The sequence below is a fragment of the Sinocyclocheilus anshuiensis genome, unplaced genomic scaffold (assembly GCF_001515605.1).
Source record: "Sinocyclocheilus anshuiensis isolate Anshui unplaced genomic scaffold, SAMN03320099.WGS_v1.1 scaffold2664, whole genome shotgun sequence".
NCBI lineage: Eukaryota > Metazoa > Chordata > Actinopteri > Cypriniformes > Cyprinidae > Sinocyclocheilus > Sinocyclocheilus anshuiensis.
Genome location: NW_015542503.1, coordinates 15,951 through 27,889, shown reverse-complemented (window position 1 = coordinate 27,889; position 11,939 = coordinate 15,951). Strand labels below are relative to the sequence as shown.

Sequence of the window (11,939 nt, the reverse complement as noted above, 5' to 3'; positions counted from 1 at the left end):
CACACTCACTCACACACACACACTCACTCTCACTCTCTCTCTCACACACACTCACTCTCACACACTCACTCTCACACTCACTCTCACACACACACACACACGCTCACACTCACTCACACTCTCTCACACTCGCTCACACTCACTCACACTCTCTCACACTCGCTCACACTCACTCACACTCTCTCACACTCGCTCACACTCACTCACACTCTCTCACACTCGCTCACACTCACTCACACTCTCTCACACTCGCTCACACTCACTCACACTCTCTCACACTCGCTCACACTCACTCACACTCTCTCACACTCGCTCACACTCACTCACACTCTCTCACACTCGCTCACACTCACTCACACTCTCTCACACTCGCTCACACTCACTCACACTCTCTCACACTCGCTCACACTCACTCACACTCTCTCACACTCGCTCACACTCACTCACACTCTCTCACACTCGCTCACACTCACTCACACTCTCTCACACTCGCTCACACTCACTCACACTCTCTCACACTCGCTCACACTCACTCACACTCTCTCACACTCGCTCACACTCACTCACACTCTCTCACACTCGCTCACACTCACTCACACTCTCTCACACTCGCTCACACTCACTCACACTCTCTCACACTCGCTCACACTCACTCACACTCTCTCACACTCGCTCACACTCACTCACACTCTCTCACACTCGCTCACACTCACTCACACTCTCTCACACACTCACAATCACTCACACACGCTCACACTCACTCACACTCTCTCACACACTCTCACACTCACACACACACTCTCTCACACTCGCTCACACTCACTCACACTCTCTCACACACTCTCACACTCACTCACACACTCACACACACACTCTCGCACTCACTCACACACTCACTCACTCTCTCACACTCACTCACACTCTCTTACACTCACTCACACACACTGTCACACTCACACAGACACACTCACTCACACACTCTCACACTCACTCACTCTCTCACACTCACTCACTCTCTCACACTCACTCACACTCTCTTACACTCACTCACACGCACACACACACACACACACACACACACGCTTACACACATTCATATAGTCACCAGATGACTCTCACACTACTGTTGGGAATTGCAAAAAATCACAAAAGCATCTTTAAATTACTTTGTTTTTGGCTTAAGTTGACATTAATTTTCTGTTTTCACTCACATTTGAGTTAAAGTTTTAGGAATTTTGTTTCATGCTTTTGTAATGTTTTGTTTCTCATTTTTAATGTCTGTTTTTTACTTATTAGTCTTAGTTTATTTTGTTTTATCTAAATAAAAATGAGAAATGTTGGCTTGGCAACTAGTTGAAATAAAGTAAGTTTAAGTTATTTTATATTTTATTTATGTTTATTAATTTGTTATATTTCATTAACGTTTAATTTCAAGTAATGAAAATGTTTATTTTTTTATTTTATTTTATATTTACAACAATAACCCGGATCACAGCTGGTTTATAATGGACACTAGATTATAATCTAAGTGTGTTGTGTGTGTGTGTGTGTTTCAGGAAATTGCATCGTTCCTGATTTCGTTCGACAGACATGACGAGTGGCTTTCTTGCACGCTTAAGACCAGGTCAGTCGTGAGATCGTGTTTGATTTCATTTTCACGTTGACTGATGGTGGACCGACTGAAGTTCTGACCTGACAACACACAGCTAAACAGGAGTTTTAACAGCAGTTCAATCTGAAATATTGATAATGAGAAACATTGTAATTCTCAAGTGACATGGGTGACCGTTATAGCAATAAAATATATGAACAAGATTATCATCAATATCCTATTTAATATGATTCACAAGTTAATTGTATCTAGAAGTAAATTAATTGAATAATACAGTGGCATTAACTGCCTGTGTTCATCTAGTAGTGAATATAGAATGTTTAAAACAAGATCGGTTCAGCTGTCTGGTTGTGTTTTGATTGAAGTGTATTTTTAATTCCTCGTTTCTGAATGGTGGATGAAATCGATGATGTTCACACACAGGCCGCAGAACGGTTCAGTCATCCTGTACAATCGCAAGAAGGTCAAATACCGGAAAGATGGATATTGCTGGAAGAAGAGGAAGGACGGAAAGACGACCAGAGAGGATCACATGAAGCTGAAGGTTCAGGGCATGGAGGTGTGTATGAGTGTGAGTGTGTGAGCGTGTGTGTGTGTGAGAGAGAGAGTGTGTGTGTGTGTGTGCGCGTGTGCGTGTGCGAGTGCGAGTGCGTGTGTGTGTGTGTGTGTGTGTGTGTGTGTGTGTGAGAGAGAGAGTGTGTGTGTGTGTGTGTGTGTGTGTGATGACGTGACGCTCACGGGTTTCTCTCTCCTCCTGCAGTGTCTTTACGGTTGTTATGTTCATTCCTCCATCGTCCCAACATTCCACAGGAGATGCTATTGGCTGCTGCAGGTTAGTTATTATGAGCATGTGACACTAATCTACCCAATCAGAAGCCAGGATGTGTGCATATTAAAAAAGAAGTTATTGTTGTAATGATATTAATTGTTATACAACATCAAAGAATTGCTTCAGTGCTAGATGTTTTTGACGTGACATGTGGCCAAGTATGGTGACCCATACTCGGAATTAGTGCTCTGCATTTATCCCATCCAAAGTGCACACACACAGCAGTGAACACACACACACCGTGAACACACACCAGGAGCAGTGGGCAGCCATTTATGCTGCGGCGCCCGGGGAGCAGTTGGGGGTTCGGTGCCTTGCTCAAGGGCACCTCAGTCGTGGTATTGAAGGTGGGAGAGAGCGCTGTACATTCACTCCCCCCACCTACAATCCCTGCCGGTACGAGACTCGAACCCACAACCTTTGGGTTACGAGTCCGACTCTCTAACCATTAGGCCACGACTTCTTGTTCAATGTTTGCAGTGAACAAGTAATAAAAGAGTAAAATAAAAAAGAATTATTTTTTTTATTTTACCTATTTATGATTTAATAATTTTGATTAAGTATTTTATTTTAATTGTTATATTCAAATTTTTTTTGTTTGTTTTATGCTTTGATTATTTTAATACTTTTAATTATTATCATAAATTTTAATAAATGTTTTTTTGCTTTTATTTTAAAAGTATTTCTTTATTTTAATTTTACACATTTGATTTCATTAATTTATAGTGCTTGTTAATTGTTTTTAAATTATTTCTTTATTTGAGTTTTACATTTCGATGATTTTAGCAATTTTAGTAAGTGCTTTATTTTAATTTGTTTTTTATTTTAAAACTTTCTTTATTTTGATTTAAATTTTTCTTTTTTATTTTAATTGTTTTTATTTTAAAATATTTATTTATTTTAGACATTTTTATGTTTTAATACATTTTAAATACATTAATTTTAAGTGTTTTATTTTCATTACTTTTATTCTAAAAGAATTTCTTTATTTTTATTTATTTTTACATTTTTGTGATTTAATAAGTAAATAAATTAGTAAGTGTTTTTTATAAATATTGTTTTTATTTTAAAATAAAATTTATAGTTTTTAAAATTTGTGTTTTATTTTAATGTTTTCATCATGTATCATGTAAAACATGCTTTTTATTTAAAAATGGTTTATTTTTATTTTGCATTTGTATGACGTACATAATTTTTAGTACGTGTTTTATTACACTTATTTTAATTGTGACATTGGTTTACAAAAATATATATCCTGTGTGTGTGTGTTCAGAACCCAGACATTGTTCTAGTGCACTATCTGAACGTGCCGTCGCTGGAGGACAGTGTGAAGTCGTCTGGCCCGGTGTCGTGTGCTCTGACCGACCGCAGGGACAGTCTGCGCTGGAGCCGAGACGAACTGCTGTCCCAACTCAAACCCATGTGTGAGTGACCAATCACACGCCTGCAGCCTCACCAAACAACCAATCACACGCCTGCAGCCTCACCAAACAACCAATCACACGCCTGCAGCCTCACCAAACAACCAATCACTGATCTATGAGTACATCACCACAGAACGACTTCTGCATGAAGTACAATATTTCATACGTTACATAGTGATGCGAATATGTGGTTACTGAATAATTGACACCAGACCGCTGAAGTGTTGAAAAATTAATGCAAAAAACCTCAAATCACTCAGTGTGTGTGTTACATTTTCAATAATTCAGCGTTTGGTCGTCACTCACGTTTTATCTGGTCAGTGTGACTGTAAATGACTATATCTATGTGTGTGTTTAGTCAACAGTATAAAATGGTCTTGTGGAGGCAACAGTTCTGTGGAGCTCTCAGTGGAGCAGATGGTGCAACAGATCCTAGAAACACAACAGACCAAACCACAACCTCGAACACACACCTGCCTCTGCGGTAAACACACACACACACACACACAATCATATACACACTCATACACACATCACTAAACACACACACACACACACTCACACTCATACAAACACACACTCATACAAACACACACACACACACACACTAAACACACACGCAATCATATACACACTCACTAAACGCACCCACTCATACACACTCATACAAACACACACTCATACAATCACACACACACACACACACAATCACACTCACACACACTCATACACATGCACACACACACACTCACACACACGCACGCACACACACACACTCATACACACATGCACGCACGCACGCACACGCACGCACACTCACACACTCACTCACTCACTCACTCACTCACTCACTCACACACACTCATACACATGCACACACACACACTCACACACAGGCACGCACACACACACACTCATACACACATGCACGCACGCACACACGCACGCACACTCATACACACTCACACACACACACTCACCCACTCACTCACCCACTCACTCACACACTCACTCACTCACTCACTCACTCACTCACTCACACACTCATACACATGCACACACACACACTCACACACACGCACGCACACACACACACACTCATACACACATGCACGCACACATGCACACGCACGCACACTCATACACACACACACACACACACACACACACTCACTCACTCACACACAAACACACCTCTCACAAACACTTTTTCAACACACACTCACTTCACACACATCCTCACATACACTCACTCTCTCAAACACTTTTTCAACACACACTCACTTCACACACATCCTCACATACACTCACACACACACACAGACACACTCATACACACAAACACACTCATTCTCACACACACACACACACACACACACACACACACTCACTCACTCACACACAAACACACTCATACAGACACTCATACACACTCACACACACTCATATTCATACACTCACTAAACGCAGACACACTCACATTCATATACACACACACACACTCTCACACACACATTCACTGTTTTACAATACACATTTACATATTTTAAGTTGTCATAATATTTCTGAGTATTACAGTTTTTACTGATTAAATAAACCCCATACTTTCAGATGCTATTGTGTGATTTTTCCTGTGTCATTGATTTGCCGTGTGTGACGTGTTTCCCGCAGCATCTCCCGGATCCAACATTCCTCACCGCTGCAACAGCACCAAACACCGCATCATCTCGCCCAAACTGCCCACCCCTCACCCCGCCCTGAGCGAGCTGCTGAATCTGGCCAATGAGGGCTCAGAGGTCGGGCGGGAGGCGGGACCGGGCGACGCGTTAGTCGCTGTTGTGCCTTCAGAGAGGAAGCAGCCTGAAGAGGGCGGGCGAGGCGATGATCAGGGGGGTGTGGCTTCTCCATGCTCCGCCTCCTCCTCCTTGTCTTCCAGTCCGCCCCAAACGCAGCGGGCGGCGACAATCGCTCTTAGCAATGGAAACGGATTCTATGGTGACCAGCGGGGTGGATTGGCGGCACTCATCGTCATGACGACGGCAGCGCCGGTGGGTTGTGGCTGTGGGGAGGAGCCAAACGCAGAGTTAGGCTCCACCCACCTGTCGCTCACCCGCGCCGGTGGACGTCTCGTTATATCTCCTGTGCCGCCCAAACAGGACACACCCTCCCTGTCAAGCTCCACCTCCCCACAGAGCCCCGCCCCTCCCAATCAGGGCGTGGCCACGCTGTCACTCACTCTCCTGCCCAGCCCTGTGATTGGAGGACTGCTGCTGACCGACACCCCCGGGACACTCCTGCCCCCAAACCCAACGTCGCCATCGCCCTTGTTGCTCCCATTTGACCCTGACTCCTTCCTAAACAGCCCCAAACAGGGGCAGACCTACGGAGGCCCCGCCCTCACACCCCTTTCACTCTCCTCCGCCTCTTCCCCGTCTCCACCTCCTTCTACATCTCCTCAGCCGCCATCTCTGGCTCTGTCTCTTTCTCCCACGTCTCCTCCATCGTCTCTATCCTCCCTCTCTTCTGAGACGGAGAGGAAGAGTATTCTGGGTTGTCCCTCGCCCTCGCTGTCTCTTTCACTCTCTCCGACGCGAACGACTCCCGCGCTGCTCCCGCTGTGTCTGGAGTCATCTTTAGGACTCGATTCGTTGAGTTCCCCTCTGTCTGTCCCGCCCTCCGATGCCAGAGCTCCTCCCACCGGATTCGCCACTCAAGCCCCGCCCGGTCATCTCCTGACCAATCTGCTCTCGCCCGCCACCCAAATAACACCCTCCCTCGAAGTGCTGCCGACCAATCAGCTTCCTCCAGAGGGAGAAAAGGCGGAGTCACAGCACTCCATGTGCATTCATCCTCCGAATCGGATCCCGCCCCCGGCCACGCCCCCAAGCGTGAGTCACATACAAGTGAAGGAGGAGCAGTCTCCGCCCACTCATACACATTTTGAATCAGAAGTCACACCCATGGACACCACCCACTGCGGCCATATAGACGGAGAGGAGGCGGGGCTTACATTTGACTCCGCCTTCCCCGACCTCATATCTGAGCTGATTATAGAGGAGCCCATCAGTCACCTGCCCACCCTGGCTCCGCCCATTTACCCCATCCGCTACATGGTTCCTCCGCAGCCGACACCGTCCACCTCGTTCCTGCCCTTCCCGCTTCTTACAAACTCCGGAGGAAACCCAGCGGAAACCCAGCGTCTGGCCAACATCACAGACTTCTCGCCCGAGTGGTCGTACCCCGAGGTATGAATCTTCATTCCTCTTCTTTAAAGGGACAGTTCACCCAAAAATGAAAATTCTGTCATCATTTACTCAGCCTCCACTTGTTCCAAACCTGTATGAATGTTTTACTTCTGTTGAACACAAAAGAAGATATTTTGAAGAATGCTGGTAACCAAACAGGTGACGGTAGCCATTGACTTCCATAGTATTAATTTTCATACTATGGAAGTCAATGGGTACCGTCACCTGTTTGGTTACCAGCATTCTGCAAAATATCATCTTTTGAGAAGAAAGAAACTTGTTGAGGGTGAGTAAATGATAACAGAATTTTCATTTTCATTTTTGGGTGAACTATTTCTTTAATTGCTGCAAATCCATTGCAAAAATCATTTAAAATGAATACAAAATAAAGTCTCTTAGGTGAAGAAACATTATTTTATGAAGTTTAAGCTTTGACTATTTGTAGAAGAAGAAGAAAAGATCTGTTCTGATTATAAAATGTGTTTCTGCTTGTGTTTCGCTTGGTTAACACCAGTGTTATTTTAGTATAATTGAGACTACTATGGTTTATATTTTATATGCTATATAGTTTAGTTTTTGAATTCGTTTTTATTTTTATATTTTCGATTTTAATTTTAATTTTAGTTAAATTTTTTGTTTGTGGTTTTTTCTCTTTTTTTAAGTTTGTTTTTTTATGTCTATGCATTTTTATTTTAGCTTTAGTTCTTCACGGTAAATTAGGTGAAAATGTGAAATGTTGCCTTGGCAACTAGCTGATATAAAATATATTAAAACTTACTTTTTATTTCAGCTTCAAAAAAATAATGGTAAAAACACTACTAAATTACTAAAACTTTATTTAAAATGAAAATGAAAATGTTTCAAAATTCAAAATATAAATAAAAACTATGATAGCATCTCAATTATACTAAAATTACACTGGTGTTATTTTATTACAAACTAAATACTAAAATTAGTAGCAAAATTACTAAAATGAAAACACATTTTATTTCATATAACAAGAATGTTTTAATGGTTTTAAGTCAAGTCAAGTCACCTTTATTTATATAGCACTTTTAACAATACAGATTGTGTCAAAGCAGCTTTACAGTATCAAAACAGGAAAATAGTGTGACAATAATGACACTAATGTGTCCAGAAAAAGAAACACTGAAAACAGAACAACAGAGAGTAGAATAGAGTTATTAGAGATTAAGGATGTCTATGAAGTACATGTAAGTAATTAATATAATGTTAAACATTCAATATTCACGCCTGTATAGCGGATGTGCGCGAGCTGATAAGCAGAGCGCGAGCTTGTCGAGTGAATATCTCACAGACATCACTGGAAAGTTTGTAGTTCGATCAGATATGTCAAAAGCATGTAAGTTAAACAATGCACAAGTTACTAAAGTTATTTGACGGTAAGGAGAGTGAGAGAGAGAGAGTCTGAGCGCGCACACTTCTGTTGTTGATTCTTGATTGCTGTTCGCGCCATTAGTGCATGCATTTGGATTAAAACTAAATCGTAAATATAAAACAAACAAAAATTATAGGGGCATTCACTATAAACAGCATTTATTTTAAACGTCAAGCATACACAACTTTATTTAAAGCAGAAGAGAAACTAGCAGACGGGGTGAAATGCGCTAGACTGTAAGTGTCTCTCTCATTCTGCACCAATACAAACGTGTATGTTTAGCTTGCTTTAAGGCCAAAGTATACTTCGGTTTTTACTCGTATGCGAGGGTCCGTGTACACTGCGCGTGACGCAAATTACATCACCAAAATAGTAGCGTGCACTCGTATAATGTATAACGAGTGGTTCCCTGTATTATTATAAAAACGTTTTGTGATTACAGTATTGAGCTGCTCTAATGCGCCATTAAAATGAACAGTGAAAGTAACAAACGCTTATACAATACATTTTAACAGGTATAATTAAGTGTGGAAATAAATGAAGGTAATGTATGTTTGCTAAATGAAGCCAACTAACATGATTCATATTATTATTACTATTATTATTTTGTTTCTGTACCCAATATTTAAAAAAAAAATACAAATGCTGTGAAAATACAGGTATCGGTATCGACAAGTACCAAAAATGAATGTATCAGTATCGGACTCGTTTTGAAAAAAGTGGTATCGGTGCATCCCTAATTGAGAGCATAGGTCGCAATTTAGTTTTAGTTTGGGGTAGATGTAATAACCGTGTTTAACTCTCCGTGGTTCAGGGCGGAGTGAAGCTGCTGATCACAGGCCCGTGGTCAGAGACGGACAGCCGATACTCGTGTGTGTTTGACCAGAGCAGAGTTCCTGCTTCTCTCATCCAGCCAGGAGTCCTGCGCTGTTACTGTCCAGGTGAGCAGCACTCACACTCACACACACACATACACTCACACACACACACACTCACAGATACACACACACTCTCTCTCTCTCGCTCTCTCTCACACTCACACACACACACACTCACACTCACACACATACACTCACACACACTCACACAGGCGCACACACACACACACACACACACACACATCTGTGGTCAGAGTCGGTCTCACACACAGCCAGAGGGAGGCGCTCACAGCTTCACAGAACACATCCAGTCTGACAGAGAGAAGTCAATACAACTGAAGAGCAAAACAATACAGTTTCACAGCACAAACATACAGATGAATGTCCATGTCCTTAAAGAAAAAGACCAATAAGAGGAAGCACACAGATTTTTTGTGTAAACATTACATTTATTTAGTGTAATAAAAATGGTAAAATCTCACTTCATTAATGTCTCTATGATGATTTTTCAAATTCTCCTTCAGTTAAACTTCAAATAAAGTGTAAAACTACAGGTGAATATTATAAAAAATATCACTATACTTGAATGATTATGTTAAGAATTGCAAAAAATTTTTGTATTACATTTTGCATTTGGATTTCTTTCATGATATGTTTAAAAATGCAAATAAGGCACTGTCTAAATAAATATACACTAATTTGCATATATTTTAGAGCCCGACCGATATGGGTTTTTTGGGGCCGATACCGATATTAGGGAGTAAAAAAAGATTGATGCCGATATATGGGCCGATATTCTTTATGTGTAGGCTATATTATAGTACAGTATAGTCAAAAGTTTGGACACACTTCCCATTCGTGTGTCCAAACTTTTGACTGGTACTGTGTATAGAATACAGTATATAGCCTACATAAACAGAATATATATACATAAACACATTTTGTGCAATGATAACTCAAATGTGGTGATCAAACACTTATAATGATGTGACAAACATAGGCCTATGTAATGGAGGCAGGGTATTTAACAATTTATCAATAAACTTTATTATTCAAAGTGAGTCTGACATCAGTGCACTTAACAGTAAACTTCACTTATTATAAATAACACAAATAGAACAAAATGCCGTCTATTGGACTGCAGAAAGATACTAACTTTTCAATCTGCTACGTTACTGACTGTACTGACAAACTATGCTGACACCGTGTCTGCGCCGCAACAGACGCGACAAAGCGACCGCTGAAAATCATTTGAACTTTGTGTCATAAATAGAACGAGGCATCAGTTTACTCAAACCAACAGGGGCAGGTTTATGCAGGAAGCACAGCTTTTCCAAATGTAAACACCTAAAATGAATAAATAATAATATTATATAATATAATAATATTAAAAGGGTTCTATTCTACACCGGATGCGAGCGGCGCGACAAAATACAATAGAAATTCGATTGTATTTTGTCGCACCGCACGATGTGATGATGTGACCGATGTGATAAGCATGAGTTCTGGGCCGCGCCATGATGCGCAGATCAGCTCTAGTCTCTAACGTCACTGAATCTGCTGTTAAAATGAACCATCCATTCATCATATCATCATGCAAAACTAAGAATTAGAATCATTGTAATGTGACGATCAAATATAGGTGCGGGTGGATAATTTGAAGCAGCGGACTCGGGTGAAGTTTGAGCTCATCTGCGCATCTCTACACTACACTGACCTGGGTCCAGTAGCAAACAATGGAGCACGCTCTGCTGGACAAACTAAGTAATTACAGCATTCAGAAGCATTTTATCTGTGTTATATGTTCTGTAAAAAAAATGTTTATATCGGCGGCATATTCGCCGATACCGATATATCGGTCGGGCTCTAATATATTTCCAGAACAGAAATCTGAATCCAGGTTCATAATTCTTGTCTGATTCTGTTGTCATATTAGAGTTAAAGGTTTTTCCAGAGGGGATTCTGGATTTCTCTTTTTATCACTCCATAAATCAGAAAATACCGTCAGCAGACAGAACACAAACACATTTTCACCGTGTTTTGTTTTAAGAGTGAAATGTTGTATAAATGAGTGTGAATGAAATATAAACAAACCTTCAGAATATAGAGAGGAATAAAACTGTAAAGTTTGGTGTTTGTAAGAGAAAAACTAGGGAATGAGGTCTAAATCTACAGACAAAAATAGATAAGTGCAATAAAATAAACACTTAAATGTGTGTTTTGGATGATTTCTTTTCACTAGTCTGAAAGAAGAGACATGATATGGAAGCAAAATAGACCAGTGCATGAAAAAACAATAATTTTGCATGTAGAGTTTTGTGTTAGATATAATAAGTTTCCTGTGTGTGTGTGTGTGTAGCTCATGAAGCTGGACTCGTCGCTCTGCATGTGTTGAAGGACTCCAGCGCCGTCTCCTCTTCTGTGCTGTTTGAGTATCGCGCTCGCAACGCCTCATCGTTACCAAGCTCACAACTGGACTGGTTATCACTGGATGGTGAGTAAAACACGCACGCACGCACGCACACACACTCACTCACTCACTCTCTCACACA

The 11,939-nt window shown here is 41.3% G+C and overlaps 1 protein-coding gene across 1 annotated transcript in view; it reads left to right on the top strand.

Annotated features, from left to right (window-relative positions):
• Window positions 1-1,550: 1,550 nt before the first annotated feature.
• LOC107694204 (calmodulin-binding transcription activator 2-like) overlaps window positions 1,551-11,939 on the top strand; it is a gene marked incomplete at both ends in the record, with an annotated part of 24,710 nt that continues 14,321 nt past the window's right edge. The window contains 8 exons of the mRNA XM_016493845.1: window positions 1,551-1,624; window positions 2,036-2,171; window positions 2,373-2,444; window positions 3,715-3,865; window positions 4,224-4,349; window positions 5,537-7,110; window positions 9,324-9,450; window positions 11,747-11,881. Coding sequence (XP_016349331.1) covers window positions 1,551-1,624; window positions 2,036-2,171; window positions 2,373-2,444; window positions 3,715-3,865; window positions 4,224-4,349; window positions 5,537-7,110; window positions 9,324-9,450; window positions 11,747-11,881 — 2,395 coding nt within the window. The remainder of the gene's footprint in view (window positions 1,625-2,035; window positions 2,172-2,372; window positions 2,445-3,714; window positions 3,866-4,223; window positions 4,350-5,536; window positions 7,111-9,323; window positions 9,451-11,746; window positions 11,882-11,939) is intronic.